The sequence below is a fragment of the Homarus americanus genome, unplaced genomic scaffold, assembly GCF_018991925.1.
Source record: "Homarus americanus isolate GMGI-L3 unplaced genomic scaffold, GMGI_Hamer_2.0 scaffold51476, whole genome shotgun sequence".
NCBI classification, from domain to species: Eukaryota; Metazoa; Arthropoda; class Malacostraca; order Decapoda; family Nephropidae; genus Homarus; species Homarus americanus.
Genome location: NW_024736148.1, coordinates 5,464,539 through 5,483,801, shown reverse-complemented (window position 1 = coordinate 5,483,801; position 19,263 = coordinate 5,464,539). Strand labels below are relative to the sequence as shown.

Sequence of the window (19,263 nt, the reverse complement as noted above, 5' to 3'; positions counted from 1 at the left end):
GCTAAGACCCTTATTTTTTTCTTTAAAGCAGGAAAATGATTAAAACTTAAATCTATAATAACTCAAATATAAATTCATTTGTTATAGTTTTATCGCGTTATGTTTGTTTATGTTTTTAATAGGAAAGTAAATGGTTTAAGAGCTTCCTTCCGTGATACTTTTCTAACATTATACCTCAGGCGTTGGGAGGGACTAGGTAGTGAGAGAACTAGAAAGTGTAAGAAATTTGTTTAATAAATGAAAGGACACAACTTTACGTGAGTTTCATGTGTAATAATATAAAGACTGAAAATTGGATTCCAGCTGTATTAGTTAAAAGAAGTTCCATCATCAAGACGAGGACCGACGTCACAAAATACTGTGCAGTTATCATGAGGATGAAGGGACTCCAAGACTGCTAATGCCTACAAGCAAATATAAGACGTCTTCCTGTAAACTGTGTTCAGGTTAAACGTACTGAGAAAATGTGTGGATGTAGAGTTTTTTTATAAAAGAAATGTTAGGTAGTTCATCTGGCAGTCAGTTGGCATACAGGAACGTTCAGGGAGACGTTATATTCGTGGACGTGCGACTAGACCCATCACTGTGTAACAAACGAGCGCTAGAGGTGAGCAGGGGCCAGGGTTGGAGTTAGATTTAATAACGTGGATATTTGTCCGGTTATCGTTGTCGGTTAGGTATATTTCTGTATTTCGCTTGTTGCCACTAAATGAATCGGCAATTGATAGAATTGGACGAAACTTTGTGGACATGTTAATTGCAACAATCTATTAAATAGTTAAATGAACATGAGGCTGAATTCTAGGTCGTTAGGTATGTTTTAAAGGGTTTTCTGCAAAGTTAGGTTGGTTACTTTAGGTAAAGTTAGTTAAATCATAATATGGTCTGTGCTCGTTCCCATTTATCTATTGAACTGATTGTATATAACGTTTCCATAAAGTTTCGTGCAATGCTATCGAATCTTTCTGGTGTGTTTCAAAAAAAAAAAAAAAAAACCTTAACCCACAACCTTACAAATATCCACAGCCTACATTTAATGATAAACACATTAACCTTTGGGATTTCACCTTATCTTGTATTTATTATTTCACCACGTTAGCTTACTAACCATCTGGGTGGCTGTAAAAGGAAAGTTCCTTCAATAAAAAAAAATAGTATTAATAATAATTATAATGCTTACCTTTAGTTTTTACATAAAGTACCTAATTTGGTAAAGGTGGAGGAGACTGTTACCACCAGAAATAACTTACATAATTGAAGAAAAAATTCTGGAGATACTATTTGCATGATACTGAACACAAAAATGGGAGCGAGAATGCACAGAACTTATTAGAACCTGACTTAACCTCACCTAATTTCTTAACCTGTAATTGTCGTTTTCAATTCTCCAAACATCTCCAGAAAAAATTAACGAAATCAATCCAATATAGATTGCAATACACATGTCCAATGAGATCGTCGTTTGTTTCTTCACATGTTAACAGAGACCGCAGATTCTCTGTATAGCAGATGATTGAACCAAAACATGGTGGCCTCAGGAGATCCAATGGTGCCATAATTATAGTCAATATTTTATTTCTTTGCCTACAAAGGACATAGAGATGTGAAATTACTGCCATATGATCAGTGTTCGCAATGTTCTTATCCCGTTATTTCCTTCTTCTTTCATGCCCTGCCCAATGACAAGTAATTTATGATCGAAGGATAGACTAAAAATAAAATAAAATACAACAATGTTATTGCCTCAATTTTATTCCTTATATCATCCAAACAATATCTGAACATTTTGTGAAATTCCTTAAAGTCCTTCTGGTGCTAATGGTCTCCTCCATCTTTACCCCTATTTTTAACTAATATTGAAGATAACTTGGTACGACAATTTCTTCCTTATATTAGGAAAATCACAATATAAAACAAGAATTACAATTGTTGAACTTTTTTTTTCTGGACATGTGTCTGCCTCAGCCATCTCTGGCAATTTCTTGTTTTTCATAAAAATATTTACCAGCTTCTGAATGCTTCCAGCAGACTTTCCATATGAATGCTTTCAGTGACTGCTACATAATATCATTAATCCAAAATAAGATGGACCAACCAAACTTAACAAGAAATTACCCTATTTTAGTTTGGTTAAGATCATTAAGTTTGGTAATGTTCAGTTGGTTTGGTTAAATGTTGTTTTATCTTATTGTGGTAATGGGTAGAGGTTGCTGACAAGTGGAATGTTTGCTGAAAGACTTCTCATATCAACAGTGCTTGAACCCCCAAAAATTATATTAGCAGGACATTGCAGATGGATGTAGATTACTGTTCAGGATGAAAGGCAATGGAAAAATGAAAGTAAAAAGATTGCAAAGTTACTGTTTCTGTACAATAGTGGTCAAAATTTGGTGGTTTATGTAGTACAAAAGTAAAGATATACTACAGTATAAGTATTATTTATAAAAGAAAAAGTCTGGGAGGAAAAATTACAGCCTATGTTAAAAGTGTTATGGTTAGCATCCATAACAGCTGCATGGCATCCTTGCTGTAATGCTGTGTACAAGAACTAAGGCATGCGTTGTGCTCTCTCCACTGATGCACCCTTTCAATATCCACCCCACGCTCTCTTACCTCAAAACGCTTAAGACATCTAGTTTGACATGCAAACTGATGGATTTTTTAGACCTCTTCAATGTAGAGACAGCGAGGCAGCAGGATCACTTGCTGGTCATTTTTCAGTCATGGTTACACAGGTTATCACATGAAATCTCATACAAATCAAGGAAGAAGCAGCAGCGTTATTATCTATATGGTGGTGAATGAAGCAAGGGACACTGGAGGCGAGAAAGGACACTAGGTGTAAATAAATGATTTACCTATACAAAATAACTATGTGTAAAAAATTGAGAAATACAGTAAATATTCTTTAACACAATACTGTACTGTACTGTAATGTACACTGAACTCTCAGTTGTCTGGAGTAATTGGGGGAGGGGTGGCCAGATTAACTGAAAGCCTGGACTCTGGAATATAGAAGAGAATGCACAGTGCTTGTAAATGAAGCATAATAAATATAATCAACCCAAATACTACTTAATATTAACCCTGTAAATAGGCAATAATAGGTAGAGAACAATAAATATAAAATATAAATTATGCTGTAGTATGGAATGGATGAGCTAGAGAGTTGTGAGAACATTTAAATGTGGTAAAAGTGACTGATTTTAAGGACTACATACAGTACCCATTATGTATAAAGATTACTTCATTGCCTCTCTATTAGTTTTAACTTATCTGCAACAGTTACCATATACAGTATAGCTACACATGTTTTCTTTTTCACATAATCATTCCTTTCATGTGACCCATTTCAAACACTTTATAGGGATTAAAAGTTAGGAAAAAGGAAAAGGTTTGTGGATGATTGCTCAGAGCTCCTGACCTTGTGGTAGGGAAACAACTGAAACCATGCAGTTGCTAAAATCAAATATGGTATACTGTAGTTCGGTGATGATTCATTTATTATGCTCTTCTATGTCCTCTAGAAGACGGGAATATTTTGTGAAGCTCAAGCATCGGTGAGATTGTTTTGAGTTGGTTTAAATGAAAGTAGTTGGGTATTCAGATTCATTTTCCCTCGTCTGAGTTATGATCACCCACACACTGATATCTTAATGAGACTCAACACTCAATCCATACCTGTAATTACAAACCCAGTGTAGATTTCCGACTCCGAGGCAATGCTTAAGGCAGTAGCCCTACCCTTCTTAAATTGCCTCTCATTTAGGCTTTGTATGTAATACAGTACAATACAGTACAGTGGGGTATGCTATAACGAATCTAATTGGTTCTAGAACCTCGTTCGTTATAGGATTAATCCGTCCCAGGCCCCCAAATACAACCACTTAACACTGAAAATTTTCTGTGGAAAATGTAAAAAATACGGTACTTTATCTTACCTTAGTGTTATTCAGCATGCAGGTACCCCTAAACACTGGCACAGCGCTATCACTTGCACTGAGAGTCTTGGCTTGAAGGTCCTCAAACAATTGTTTGGCCTTCTCACAAATTATAGCTTCACTAATGCTATCACCTGCCATTTCTTTCTCCTTTATCCACACTAAGAGTAAATTTTCCATCTCTTCAATCACATTACACCTTGCTTTGCTAAGTCTAAAGATTCCCTTAGCCACTTGCACAGTTTTTAACTCCTCTTTATTCTTCAAAATCGTACATATAGTCGATTTAGCCAACCCATATTCATCACTAAGTTTCGCAATGCTTCTTCCATTCTCACGTTTCTTTATAATTTCTTTCTTAGTTTCAAGGGTTATTAGCTTTCTCACTCACTTTGGACGATTCATTGTTACAATTGTATACTTGTATAACAAAATAGTTATACAAATAACGCGAATTTCCACATCAAAAGACGAAATTTCAACAATAACAGTGGTGCACTGGCTACACAATGAGACAAAGATGGCGCCTCACGCTCTTGTTGTGAACCGCGGTACAACAATATTCATGCGCGAGATGAAATAGTCCCGTGTTCATCCGCCTTCGTTGTAGGAGTTGCGTTCGTTATAGCATTCTCAATTTTATAGGTAAAACCGTTCGTTATAGGAACATTCGTAGTAGGATCCGTTCGTTATAGCATACCCCACTGTACTTTTAAACTTACTGTAATGACACTCTTGAATATACAGGTTGACAATCCCTTATCCGAAATCCTTGGGACCAGATGCATTTCGGTTTTCGGAATTTTTTGGATTTCAGAATGGTTAGTTTTTTTTTTTTTTTTTTACCACAGGGATCAGACCACCCGGGCACAGGTCACTGACCCACATTGGGGCCTGGGGGCTAAGATATAATAATAATTATAATAACGATAATAATAATAATAATACAGTCAGCCCTTAACATACGCGGGGGTTAGGTAACAGAGATACCCGTGAATGTTAAGAATCTGCGTATTTTTACTGCCCCCCCTAAAAATACCCCTGGCCCCCCATGTCCTTATTTAAGTAAAGAAAAACACTATGTACATGTTTACAAACACTTTATTTAATATTAAAATGCAAAAAGAGCTATAAAATCAATTAATAATGTACTGGCTGGCATCTCCACTCGTCCCTGCTCCCGCCTCCAGAGCGTCACCACTCGTCCCTGCTCTATCCTTCCGCCTCCACATTGTCACTACTGCCGACAACAAACACAAATGTTTTGTGAATAACTGCACCTCCACTTCCTATGTACAGTACTGAACTGCACTGTGCTGTGCATTTCTACAAACAATAAACATGGCAAGAAAAGCTATAAAAAAAGAGATATTAAAAATTTCACATTACTGTACCGTACCTCTCCTCGGCAACAGGAGGGGGGTCATCGTCACTCGTTTCCATAACGGGTGGTGAAGTGGGGGCGACGGTGGGTTCAGCTGCTTCCTCACTGCCGCCAGTGATGGATGGTGTTGTATCTCTCCTTCGGCGATCAAAGAACATGGTGATGGGGAGTTGTCATCTCTCTTCCATGATGTTTTTCTATGGAGCAAAAACGTCGTCCATCCACTCGCATGAATTTCAGGGCACGCACCATGGAGGGGTCCATACCATAGGCCAGGTTTTTCAGTGCCTCAATACACCTGGTCACCTCCCCCAAATTCTCCAGCGTTATTTCTTGTAGCTAATGTCAACACAAGCGTGGTTACAGCGAGACTGACTGACTGAGGGAGCGCGGGAACGCAGGGTGGCGTGGCGGGCGATGTGTGTGTGTGTGTGTGTGTGTGTGTGTGTGTGTGTGTGTGTGGTGTCGCGCGCGATTTGAATGTATATTCCTCCAGCGGCGATCCGCGTATTTGCAAATCCGTGTATGTTAAACCCGCGTATGTTAAGGGCCGACTGTAATTCATAGGTCTAGGTCTTGTTTCTCACTTTTGATCTTTTTTCTTTCTTGTATTTATTTATTATTATTATTATTATTATTTTATTATTACAGTATTATTATTATTATTATTATTATTATTAATTTTATTATTATTATTGTTATCATTCTTATTTTAAGGGGGGCGTTGGTGGAGCGGTACCGCTCTTGCCTCGCAAGCAAGGTCTCGGGTTCGATTCCCGGGCCGGCGGAAGTTGTTTGGACACTCTTCCTATTCTCCTTGGTCCCTGTTCACCTAGCAGCAAAGTAGGTACCTGCTGTAAATCGAAAGTTGCGAATTCGTGTTCAGGGACAAGTTGTTGGAGCTTCCAATAACTTGCTCAGACATAAAACTATTGACTCTTCAGGCTTCTACGCCCTTAACTCATTGGACATAAGGCAAGCATGAACTTAGCATGCTTCCCTGTTGGGCGCGGTAAACGCTTCTGCGCTTCACCTTACACAAGGATGTAGGGGGGTGCCCAGTAAAAAAATAAATAAATAAATATTTTTGTGTATTTTTTATTAAAATTTTTATTTACTATGAATTTATTATTATTATTACTGTATTATTATTATTACTGTATTATTATTATTATTATTATTATTATTATTATTATTATTATTATTATTATTACTACTACATTTTTGCCCCCCAGGCCCCGATGTGGGTCAGTGACCTGTGCCCGGGTGGGCTAATACCTGTAAAAAAAAAAATAATAAAATAAAAATGATCCACAAAACAAACTTTCGGTTTTTGGATAAAGGGTTGTCAACCTGGGTACTTATATCATACAAAAATAGATTACCAGGATACCTTACTTTACATATTACAGGCAGTTTAGTGCTATGGTTACGGTATTCGTGTTTATGATGTTAAGTCATGGCCATTAAGAACACTACCATGAGTTCCATAATGACCTTTAGTCTTTTATGTGACTATTTTTCCACTTGTAAACTTTTTCTCTGGCTCTTTCTGACTGCCTTACCAGATGTGTTCAGTGATGACAAGAATTTGCCAACAGGTGTGTGTGAGTGGTGGCCGCATTCAATTTGTACCATGGCTGGGATACACCAGCATCCTCGCAATGATGGCTTTCATCACACAGATGCACACAATCCACTTAGCATGGCTCCTTCTGGCTGTTCTCATGCAGCTAGCAACCTTTGTTTACAGAGTTCGTGGAAAAATTGTCTCAGGTGAGTACTGCATTAGTAGGATTTATTGGCAAAACAGTCAAATAATGTATCTTTAAGGTGGTATTATTTTAAAAGGTTATTTGTACAGATATGTATTTGTAAACACAGTTATTGACACATTTCCAAAATCTAGAAGAAATAGAAGAGAATTCCAGTGGGCATAGTTATTTGCTTTATCACAAATTTGGCCAAAGCCATTTTTGATAACAGCATTGCAAAGCCTGTAGAATCATGTGTGCACTTAAACCACAAAACCTTCCAAACTTCATCTTGCTGGACTTGACTTCATCCCACACACTCCTGACATTTCCACTGGCATGGAGGATGCTGCCTTGGTCTCAACTCCCCAAAAGGTGGCATGTTTGGCCCACCAATAGCTTAAAGCAGCTTAGATACAGCTATGTCTACCTTTTACTTTTAATTATCGCTCCTTGATCTATTGGTTGAATTAAGGAAGTGGTGTTGGGCAGAATAAACATGACTTGAATATTAGGTTACAGGTTGTTTAATTGAGAAAAATTACCCAAAGCATTATTGAGGTTGAAACTGAGGTTGGAGTCTCAACCTCCACACATAGGTCAGCCACAAGAATTTTTTTTTTTTGCTATTATCAAGGCCTTTTTTTTCTGGGGGGGGGGGCTCCGATGTGCGGGTTGGGTGTGGTGACAGAGGCCCTTTGAGGCCCAGGGACTCTGGGAATGGTACTGAGTACAGTACCAAAACAAGCTGTACAGTATGTGCATTCTGTTGACATTTTGGTGGTATATGGTGCACTAGATGGTTTCCCATGATGCACTACACACTATGAAGGCGAAAAGCACAATGCACAGCTGTGTACTTAAAACCTTAAATTGGTGCTGTATATAAACAAAATTTGGGCAGTAAAAAGTAAACTGCATATGTGTGAATCTAAATCTTGGAAAGTCACTGTACAGTACATGGGGGATGCCTGTATGCAGCACAGTTTGATAAAGAAAAAAATGGATGTCAGAAATTACATAGAATTTTGTTTATTGTTTCAGAGTCACTGCTGGTTGTGGCAGGACTTGGCGTGCAGACAACTGCAACATTTTACACAGGCAAACAGCACACAAGATTTATACCCTGGGGTGATGTAATTGACATCATCATTGCTGAAACTATATCCATGGTGAGTTGCACAGAATACTTTTATCCCCAGGTGTGAGATGCACAGTTTAAGATACCTATCTTAGGTATTTAATTTCTTTCCTGAGAAGTCCAGGGGTATAATAAAATCTTGTGCAGTAGAGTGAATTTAACATGAAAGGCCAATATAATGAAAAATTAACTTCCCATTGATGATTTAGTTTAGTGAATCAGTAAGAAATGAGAATTAAATAGTTCCTACAGGCGAGTCAAATTGATGCTTCAAGTACAGAAATGGTTTGAAAGTTCTCAAAGTTAAATCCATGTGATGAGCGTACAGTAAAACCTCGATTAACCGACCCTTGATTAACCGACTTTTGGATTAACTGTCAATCCCGAACCCCTAAAAAAAAAAAAATATTTATGGGGATTAGCCCACCCGGGCACAGGTCACTGACCCACATCGGGGCCTGGGGGGGGCGATAATGTAATAATATTAATAATGCTAATAATAATAATAATAGTAAAAAAGAACCATAAAGAGATGCAAAAATGAAAAAAAAAATCAAGAGTGAGAAACAATGTACCTGTATGTATGTTGTGTTGTCAATAGTAGGAGAAACAATTCAGACCTTGCAATTGTGTGTAAATGAGGCAGAAAGTCAGATCAGCAACCTGAAACTAGGTCACAATTTTCGTGATGCCATATGTTCTTTGACTTTTCCATTTTTTATTCACGGTTTCTGTGCTGGTTCATATTTATTTACTAAAGTGGTTAATGTTTTAAAGCAAATTCTATTGAAATATGAATGGCAAATGAACAAAAATGAATAGAGGGACTTAAATGAGGTAGGTTACGGAAAGGTATTTTGAAAATGTATGTTTTATTTCCGTAGACTTTTTGTACTATTAACCGACCTTTTCGATTATCCGTCGGCCCCTTCCCCCCATATGTGGTCGGTTAATCGAGGTTTTACTGTAGTTTGGAAAGAGAATCGAAACAAATCTTACACATGAATTAAATTAGTGAGACAAGTTCATTGTTATGAAATATTCAGTGTGTGGAAGTTTCAAGTTATGTTCGGTACAACTGTTTCATCCCATTATTTTCAGAACAAACTAAGATTGATAGACTGATTGAAAAATTGTCACATTTACCAATAGATCCATATAGGTTGTAGGTCAATTGGGCCTAGCCAAACTAACCATTAGGATTGGAGTCTATTAGAACCAGACCCAAGTCCAAATGGCAAGATTAGGTTAGGTTGGGCCCTATTTGACAAGTTGCCTCACAACCATAAGAGGAAAGTTTTCCTGTGTCCCATTAATAGGTATTTTTTTATCTACACTCATACTGCTAACCTATACACTGACCTGCCTCACAGTCATAAATTACACTTCTATTCATACTTGCAGGCCTTCTCCCTTTATGGCACAGGATGGCCAGAAGCAAGTGCAACACAGTCACTTCCTCTTCATAATTTTCCTGCCTTATTTTCTTTTACCTTTACACTGAACTTGCATTTTCTAGGACAGCGTTTCACATTCTTCTTTAACCCCTATTTACAAGAGACCACTTTATCTCAAAATCTCCTCTTTAATTCTTCCATTCACATACTGTACTTTTTTCCTCGGCTTTTCTGCTTGTATGCCGGTAGCTTGTTTCTCACTCCTATGAATCTCTTTTGCCATGAACCTTCCCTTTGTTATTATTTCCGCATGTACCATAATTGTCTTGTGTAACTTTATAAACTTCTCTCAACAGCAACGAGTTTTGTTTTACATGGCGCTGCTTGTGAAGAGAGATAAAGCAGTGCCAACCCCAAAACTAATCCCTCTCTTTTTGGTAAGTTCCTGGGAAGTTTTATTATGTAAAAAGATGTATGGATGGGAAATTACGTAGTATTTAGAAGTCACATCCCCCGAAGAATATGAAATTAATGAAACCATTCTAGTATGAGTAGCCAGTCATCAGTCAATATGCATGGAGTACATGTATCAGCAACTGGAAATATGAGAGGAGAGCTGAACCTCAGAGTACCAAAAGCATGGAAGGTATTAGATGGCTTGAGAGAGAGAGAGAGAGAGAGAGAGAGAGAGAGAGAGAGCCCAATACAAATTTTGAATTAAAAAAAAAAATTGAAAGCTTGCTAACAACAGAATGTTTATGTTGCAATTTCGAGTGCTATGAAGGCTCATACTCCTTTTGTTAAATTCATTTTGAGCCCATGTGTGTTTTTTAATCATAACTACTTAAAAAGCTTATCCTTCAAAACTAATTAGTGCAAATAAGCAAACAACACATGGGTAGTATACTGTACCCGGTACTTTAAATTTATTTATTTCATACAAGCCTCTTCCTGCTGTGATGAAAGTTGGTTAGTTGGGTGCTGATCACATGCTTAACATTCAACAGCTAGTAGATTACCCCATCCCCTTAACAGGATGCTAATCCACTGATGTTTGGTTCCACCATTAGCAAGTGTAACCAACAGTGTACTCATTTGTTGTCGAGTGATCATTAGCTAATGGACAAGGAGGGAACACAATCTTCCATCATGGTCAGAAACTGTGATCATTCACTTGCTTACCAAATGCTCCACCAGCTGAGCTACAGACCCATTAGCTGTGCCTAAAGTAACCATTGTTTTTGTGTTCAACTCCAATCATTCACTTTTAAATGTGCAGTCACACTATGTGTCCCTGCCAGTCAAAACATATACTAGATGCATACTTCTGTGATATCAGGCAAAATATTGATATGTGGTTGGCAGAAAACAGAATCTTTAGAGATCAATATACTGATTGCAGGCTACATGGGTCCCAGTCTTAATAGACCCCCAACCTGACCTAAACATTAGGATTGGGCCCTACAGGTATTGGGTTTTAAGCCCATTTAGACCAGGCTGAAATCCTAACAGTTAGGTTAGGAATGTCACCCATTTAGCCAGTCACTAATGAAGATGTAATGGACATATGATAGTAAAAATTTTGAGATGAGTAGGTTAGTTGGCTAAGTACTAATACAAGATACATGTTGTACTACTCACACACCATCATTTCCACAGAATACATGGCCACGTCTGGCTTGTCTGCAACACATCTACCGTGCCTGCCAAGAAGTTCTCTCTCCTGACTTCAAGGTGAAATGATGGTGATGAGATTAATTTATTTTATATTTATACATTTTTGGTATTGAATATATATAGTAGTCTTATATTAGGATCTAGTCACTTTCCTTAGAAGAGTTTGTAGGTCAAATGGGCCTCAGCATAACCTAAGCATTAAGGTTGGAGCCCATGAAGACTGAACTCCAATCATAATGGTTAAGTTCAATGTGGTCCAGCTGTCCAGTACCTTAGAAGACATAACTACTGTAATGGTACAGGTTGTGAAGGGCCAAGCTTACCATTCATCTACAACATTATACAGTGTACTTTTGTTGACAATGATAAGAATCTACTTCATCAAGTTTTGATGAAGTGACGCCTGTGTACCAACATGAGTTTTAACTAACAGTTAACAATTAGAATTACAGCAGTTCATTTAATATGAAATTTTAACAGTCTAAAGTGCTGTACGGAGATGGAAAATGCATTTGCTCAATGATTAATATTAAGATGTTATTTTTAAGTTTAGTTTATATTATTGTACATTCTTGTGTATTAAATCATTATTGATTTTAGCATTTTGACAATTTAAAAGATGATGGAGTGGTTTATAAAAGACAATTAAATATTGAAAAAAAAAAAAGCTAAATTCAATGTTTCTTTACTAGTCTGAATTTTTTTCTTAATGAACCAATTTCATTAAGCTCTGAACATTGTTGGGAGCTAACTGTTTAAATGAAAATATAAAACCGCTTTTATTTCAGTATGTGGTAAATCAGTTGTGTACATTGTGCACCATTACTCATAATCCAATGGGACTAATCACTAGAAAACCGATTCACACAATCCCTTGCAAGCACCATACTCTCCTTGTAACACGTCTCCCACCACACACTCTATAAACTACTCTACTCCCATTTTATGCTGAACTTTCCCTGCATGTTCCTCTTTAAGTTACACTTACCTATGTATCTCTACACTACAGTATATATATTTGCATCTCAAACTCAGTCTCCAATACCTTGTATTTTCCCAAGTCAACACTCTCTCTTTCATACTCCCGTACCCCTTGAGTATGATGATAAGCCTCGAGTGAGATGACTTAATCCCTTGAGTACAGGAATGTTACCCCTTAAGAACAATGTCATCACAATTAAAGGGTTGAAAATACCAGTATTTATACTTCTCCCCGGCATGTGTGTCAACAAACTTTCCTCTTATATCACCATCTTTAAATTTGCTGATATCTCCTTCACTTTATTGATTGTATCTCTCTCTAATATCTGGGAACCCACTTTTCTCAAATACCAACTTGTGTTATTAGCAATCACATCAGACTTCCCACACACATTGTTTTACATTTATAAACAGTACTGAGTGATTTTTTATATGATGATCTTTGGTGTAATATCTTTCTTCTAAGTGTCTCAATCTTCAGTGCAGTATTTTAGTTGCAGTTCAAAGGGGCCCAGTCCTAATGGGCTCTCAACCTACCTGTAACTTAATCTTAAGGGTGAACCCCCATTGGATTTTATACTTGACCCCAAACTTAATGGTCAGGCTAAGTTGGAGCCTAGCAGGACTGGCACCAGTCACATAGATTTAACAAGCTAAAATCTATTGAGGTGTATTGGCATAACATGTGTAAACAAAGTTAAACAATCAGTCATGTGTTTTCTACCAGTATATCAACAAATTGCAATAATCAAAAAATTTTACAATGTGGTGGAGAAGAATTTTATCATTATGCTAAAAATTCAGATAAAGATTCACTGTAACTGTACAGTACTGGTAAATATATACTGTACTGTAAATTGTGCACTGTTGCTAGATACCAAAATAATTGTATGATAATTATTTTTTAAAGTAATTTTTCTCAAAAAATTTAAATATTATTTACTTGGTTCTTATGAATTGGGTACTGTAAACAGGAAGAGAAACCTATATTATAATATTTATTTTTTAAAATAACAATAAAGTTTATCCTTAAATATGAGACCTTAATATAGTTAAAGTGTATATTTGGATTATATTAAAGTTTTCAAGAGACCAAGTTCATAATGAATAATGATTAATATAATGACTAACAAAAAGGATCAGCATTATGATCATTGTTACTGTGGTAGTTTTCACATCAAAGTGGCCACTATTGTTGTTGCTGCCACTGCTGATAACAGCACTTGCTCACATGCCATTGTAGCATGTACCTGTAATAGGTACCATTTATTGTTGGAAAAGAAATCCCATGAATAGGATATTTTCCCTTTCCAATCTTACCTTTTAGGTAGTAAGTAGTAGGCAGCTATCAAACAGGGAGGTACTACCACTTGGGAAGATATTGGAAGCATAATGTGTTGTCTAATGGTAGACCCTGCTGCCATATGGCATCACGAAAATTTTGACCAAGTCTCAGGTTGCTGATCTGACTTTCTGCCTCATTTACACACAATTGCAGGGTCTCAATTGTTTCTCTTACTTTGACAACACAACATATATCTATCGTTTCTCACTATTGATTTTTTTTTTTTTTTTTGCATTTGTTTATGGTTCTATATTATTATTACATTTAATCTTTTTAATTTGTATTTTTATTATCTTCACCTCCCAGGCCCTGATGTGGGTCATTGACCTGTGCCCTGGTGGGCTAATCCCCATTAAAAAATAAATACATAAATAAAATAAACAAAACTACCTGGGGTAGGTCTGGTTGATTAGTGTCATGTGGAAAGTAAATGATTCATTGTACTTTAACATAAAAACATACATACAGTAAAACCTTGATAACTCAGCACATTTGGGGCTCTGGCCTTGCCAAATTATCCCAAATTCCGACTTATTGAGGCACTCCCCATATACGTGTACATGTAATAACTAATTTATAAAAATAATACTACTGCAGGTGAAGAATGAAGCTTTGAAGTAGGTGATACAGAGCCATGATAGGTGACGCACGGGAATGGTAGGTGATGGAGGGGAAACGCTACATAAACAGCAAACACTGCTGCACTTATGTATACTACTGTGATTTGGTCACTCATATAAAAAAAGAATATGTTTAAAAAAAAATTTTCTCTACATATAATTCAAGTCGAAGTATGTAAATAAACACATAACTTATATCACTCAGGATATTATATTCCTCCCTAGTAAAACCATTTTCTTTATTAGAGCAAAGATTAAAATACTGTGACTTAGAAATAAATTAAATATAATATAAAACTATAAAATAAGAAAAATGAAGAGCATATGTGTGAGTGTGTGTGGGGAAGGCGAACATACTGTATGTGAAGGCCTCTCAGTGAGCTGTACTGTGTGGCTGACTCATCTGCCTCCCTCCCTCCCATGTGACATCACAGCAGACACACACACCTCAGTCAGCTGGTTGACTGACTGGCTGAACTGTGGCATTGCTTAGATGATGGTTTGAGTGTGGAAGGAGCTATTTTTTGTATGTAAATTATGTGCTATTGTATTTTATGATATCCTATGTATCAATTTTATTGTTTAAAAAGCGGTTATAGCGCTACAGGTGTCAGACACACGGATAAATAACTTCAGTTGCTTTCAGATTGTTGCACTAAATTAGAATTTTTACCAAAGGGGACAAAGTTGGGATACCTGGAAGATTTTGATAGTTGGAATTCGGATAAAATGAATTGCACTGTAAATTAAATAGTCTACAACATTGAATTTATCGTAATAGTGGAAACTTTCTGCATACAGTGGCTGGCCTGATATGAATATGGGAGGTTGTTGAGTGTTAATACCACAGGAACCAAATTTTACCAGGGAGTGGTGAATATTAATTTTGGTGTTATAGATTTTCTGGTGCAATGTGTAGTACCTTATACCCACAACATTGGGGTGCTACAGCACCCTCCCTTCCCACGTCCATGTACTGGGTGGAGTGAGCCAGCACACACCTGACCACAAAAATAACAACCACCAGACTGACCAAGCCTGGAGCGCAGCACAGCTAGTGTTACCCACGTGGCCAAATATGCTGAGATTTTGCCAGATAATTTTATATAACTCGGCATTTCCCGAGTTATTTTATAATAATTTCCGAGATATCGAATGCCGAGTTATCAAGGGTATACAGTTAACCCTCACTTTACGCGGTCCCACATTCCGTGTTTCCACGTTTACGCGGTGCCTTGCCAGAACCTAACGTGCTCACATTACGCGGTGCGTGAACCCCATTACGCGGAGAGTGTCCGGCGCGACGCTATTTTTAGATTCGCCCCACCCGCCTGCCTGCCTGTGCTCCTCGCCTCTCCCTCCTCCTCCCTCCGCTTGGGCAAGCCGCGCGGTAAGGTTGCGCAGTGTGTGTCTTTGTTGCGTTATCACTGACGTCATATGACGTATCGGACTGTGATTGGCCATGCATACCTACCCCCCTCTGCTGCTAGCTGTAATTGGCTTAAAGTATTATGACGTGTCCACCCGGGGGAGGGAAGGAGGGAGGGAGGAAAGACCATCCTTGACCTAGCCGCGCCAGTTTCATCCCTCCACGCCAGACCGTGTAAACGTGCATCCATTGTTCTCTAAAATGGCTTCCGCCGGACCACCACCCCCAGAGAGAAACCTTTCCTTACCTGGACCCAGCGGCACTAAGCCAAAGAAGACACGACGTTCCTTAAGCTACGAGGTGAAGTATACCATCATCCAAGAGTTGGAGAAAGGAACAAGGCAGGTTGATTTGGCGCGCCAGCACGGTTTGAATGAATCTACGATTCGAACAATAAAGAAGGATGCAGCCAAGATAAAGGAGCACATGAAGATCACAAAGTCTACAGGTGCTTCTATGATCAAGTATTTTCACAACCAGGTGCTTCTCAAGACAGAAAAATTACTTGTGAGGTACTTGGTGCGTCAGGCGCGACGGAACATGGCGGTCGACACGCGCTCTGTTAAGGACTACGCACGTGAACTGTACATCGCAGTGGCACGAAAGATGGGAATTACAGAGCCCAAACCCTTTAATGCTTCCTCTGGGTGGTTACAGAGGTTTAAGATCCGGAACAAGATCACCAATATAAACATTGGTGGTGAAGAAGCGAGTGCTGACCGTGCTGCGGCTAGGGAATTTCCTCCGTTTTTACGTGAGATTATGGAGGAAGGACAGTACAGTGACGACCAGGTGTTTAACATGGACGAATCTGGTCTTTTCTGGAAAAAGCTACCTTCCAAGTCCTTCGTTGTAAAGAATGCCAGCAAGATTCGGGGCCGGAAGATGCAGAAGGAACGCATCACCGTCCTGTTTACCACCAATGCCTCCGGTACCTGTAAGCTCAAGTTATCGGTGATCCACACAGCACGCAAGCCGCACGCCTACAAAACCATGGACATGACCAAGCTAAATGTCCACTGGCTGACCGCACGTAAGGCGTGGATGTTCTCTACACTGTCCCTCTCCTGGTTTGATGACTGTTTTGTTCCCGATGTAAAGAAATTCTGTGAGCGACAGAATGTGCCATTCAAGATTTTGTTGCTGCTGGACAACGCACCAGGACACTCGCCCCTACTGTTAGATCATCACCCCAACGTAAAAGTGGTCTTCCTTCCTCCCAACACTACGTTATTACAGCCCATGGACCAAGAGTTAATCTGTAATGTAAAAGCTGCATTCTCTACGAAAAAATTCAAACTCCTGAACGACTACTGTACACCAACACCAGGGAAGAGTTGCGTAACCTGAGTGACACCACCACCGATAGCAAGAGCGAAGAGGATGAGGATCAACAGTTTGCACAGCAAAAAATACTGTTCAAACAATTCTGGAGAGTATTTAACATCAAGAAAGCTGTGGACTTCTTGGTGGAGTCATGGGATCAGCTGTCTATTGCTACAATTCGTCACGCATGGAGACATGTGTTGCATGGAATACCAGGTGAGAGGAGGAGTCAATCTGTGAGGTTCAGACTGTTGCAGTAGCAGTGGACCTTGCCAGAGAAGCTGCGCAGACTGTTACAGTTCCAGGCTTCTCCGAGACCACCAACGACGACATCCTGGAGGTGATCAGAGATCCTGAAGTGACTGCCGACGAGATGTTGGAAGAAGATCACGTCAGTGAAGAGGAGGAAGAAGGTGCGTCATTCTCCGAAGAACACAGTTTAACTCATAGTGATATTAAGGGTGCCATGGAGTGTGCAGAGAAAATGAAGTCCTTCCTTTCCCGCGACAATGACGATGACCGCTATGAAGTCTTCCATACCCGGCTGGTGCAGGCTATGGAGCCGTACATCACGGTGTATCAAGACAACATAAACACCAGCCGTCAAAAAAGCATAACCGAGTTCTTCGCCCGCAACCCACCACAGCCAGCCCAAGCCAGTGATAGTGACAGTGAAGATGACTTTGAGGGATTTGTCAGGGAAGCCCTGACAACTGTATGTGACAGTGATGGTGATTCACCTAGTAATGGTGATTCACCTGAGGGCCAGAAATCTGCCCTCTGCCTCGGAACCAGCCTCCATCCCCGTATGCCGACCCATCTCTTCTACTAACATAAGTGTTCCACATAACTTTTAGTTTTCCTAACCTAACCTTTATTTTTCCTATGTTAACCTTTATTTTTCCTAACCTAACCTCTTCTATATTACTTGTTTTTTCATACCATCATAAAGTTAAGATAAAATTTTTACTACAACATAGTTGTGTGTCGTCACAAAGTGGAGTTTGGGGGTCAGCCCGGACTCTATTTCAATTAATCCCATATGTTATGTTATTCACTTTACGCGTTCCTCACTTTACAGGGACCCTGCGGGTTACATTAACCGCGTAAAGTGAGGGTTAACTGTACTCATCTTGTTAGTACTGGTAGTGCCATGGCCCCTACTGAGATGTAAAGTACATTGTCAAAAAAAGAAAAGATTGTTCTGTAAAAAGACAAAATGTAATAGAATAAACTGACACCAGAAACACTCCCTTTACAAGTTGGAGAAGTGAAGACGGTGCAGTGTCGGCCGTACTGCCTCCTTGTGTAACAAAGACTTAGTAAACATTGTGCCATATCTGTGTTATCCTTATCAGGCAGTCATACTAAGACCTACTTTTATAAAACTTGAAAATTTGTATCAGGAGAGAATAATGAAGGCCAATCATGAAAGTGCACTCGCCCTTAGGTTGACAGATAATATATCGGTATCCAAAGAATGTACATTCGCGAACAAGAGTTCTGTCGCCTCTAATGCTGCTCCATGAACGGTGATGCATAATTCTGTTCATAAATGCTTCAGATTCCCAAGTCAGAATCTCGGTGTTCGTGGAGCAGCAGAAAAGGCGACAGGGCTTATGTTCCAGACTGTACCTGGTGCCAAGACAAAATTTTATCAACCCTTTCAGGAATGTAAAAGTAACAGATGCATCTTTGGTATGACTGTCCCAGGTGAATATGAATGCAGCCCTCAAGGCCCCAGGACAACTGCTGAGATCTGGCAGCTCTCTTCTGCACAATTTTCAATCATTTAAGTTGGAAAAACTTGGTGTTACTTAGAGGGTTCATACATCATATAAGGTTTTCATGGTTTATTAGTGGCTTGGTTCTCTGACTAGTTTCTTTGTTGATCATGGAAGTAAGTTCATTCCCCTACTCTCTTCCTTCTTTTTATCAATGATTTATTTCACACTATGACTAATTCTATCCATTTTTACACTGATGATTCAACTCTTCACTCTTCTTCACATTTTCCCCTTCCCCCTAATTCTCAAACTAGATCTGTTTCTAGAGCTGATATCATTATGTTTATCAATGTGGACCTGTGCAGATCTCCGAATGGGGAGGTAGACACTTGGTTAAATCCAATAGAAATAAAAGTCAGTATTTAGCAATTACACTTTCCAAATTAGTTGATCTCCCACCAATCACATTTCAGGATGCAATCATTCCGTCAAATTCTAAAATAGATATGCTAGGCCTCACCATTTCCTTAATACAGTATGT

The 19,263-nt window shown here is 38.7% G+C and overlaps 1 protein-coding gene across 6 annotated transcripts; it reads left to right on the top strand.

The window, feature by feature from the left end:
- The first annotated feature begins 180 nt into the window (after positions 1-180).
- Positions 181-19,263, top strand: LOC121872085 (phosphatidylinositol N-acetylglucosaminyltransferase subunit H-like). 6 transcript variants are annotated; one of them, XM_042374776.1, is made up of 6 exons: positions 181-431; positions 6,927-7,101; positions 8,124-8,251; positions 9,974-10,054; positions 11,277-11,351; positions 18,666-19,263. In XM_042374776.1, the coding sequence occupies exons 2-6, from the start codon at positions 6,990-6,992 to the stop codon at positions 18,789-18,791; spliced, it is 522 nt and encodes a 173-aa protein (XP_042230710.1). In that variant the 5' UTR covers positions 181-431; positions 6,927-6,989; the 3' UTR covers positions 18,792-19,263. The 6 variants fall into 6 exon arrangements, with proteins under 6 accessions (XP_042230710.1, XP_042230711.1, XP_042230706.1 ...); XM_042374777.1 differs by having other exon boundaries at positions 181-446; XM_042374772.1 differs by having other exon boundaries at positions 181-607; positions 18,666-19,262.

What these genes read in the sequence shown, in the direction of transcription:
- LOC121872085 (XM_042374772.1), top strand. Translation starts at nt 497, where the DNA reads ATGTTAGGTAGTTCATCTGGCAGTCAGTTGGCATACAGGAACGTTCAG. An exon ending in AACTAATCCCTCTCTTTTTG is followed by an intron (nt 10,055 to 11,276) that starts GTAAGTTCCTGG and finishes TCATTTCCACAG; the next exon opens with AATACATGGCCACGTCTGGC. An exon ending in TTCTCTCTCCTGACTTCAAG is followed by an intron (nt 11,352 to 18,665) that starts GTGAAATGATGG and finishes CAACCCTTTCAG; the next exon opens with GAATGTAAAAGTAACAGATG.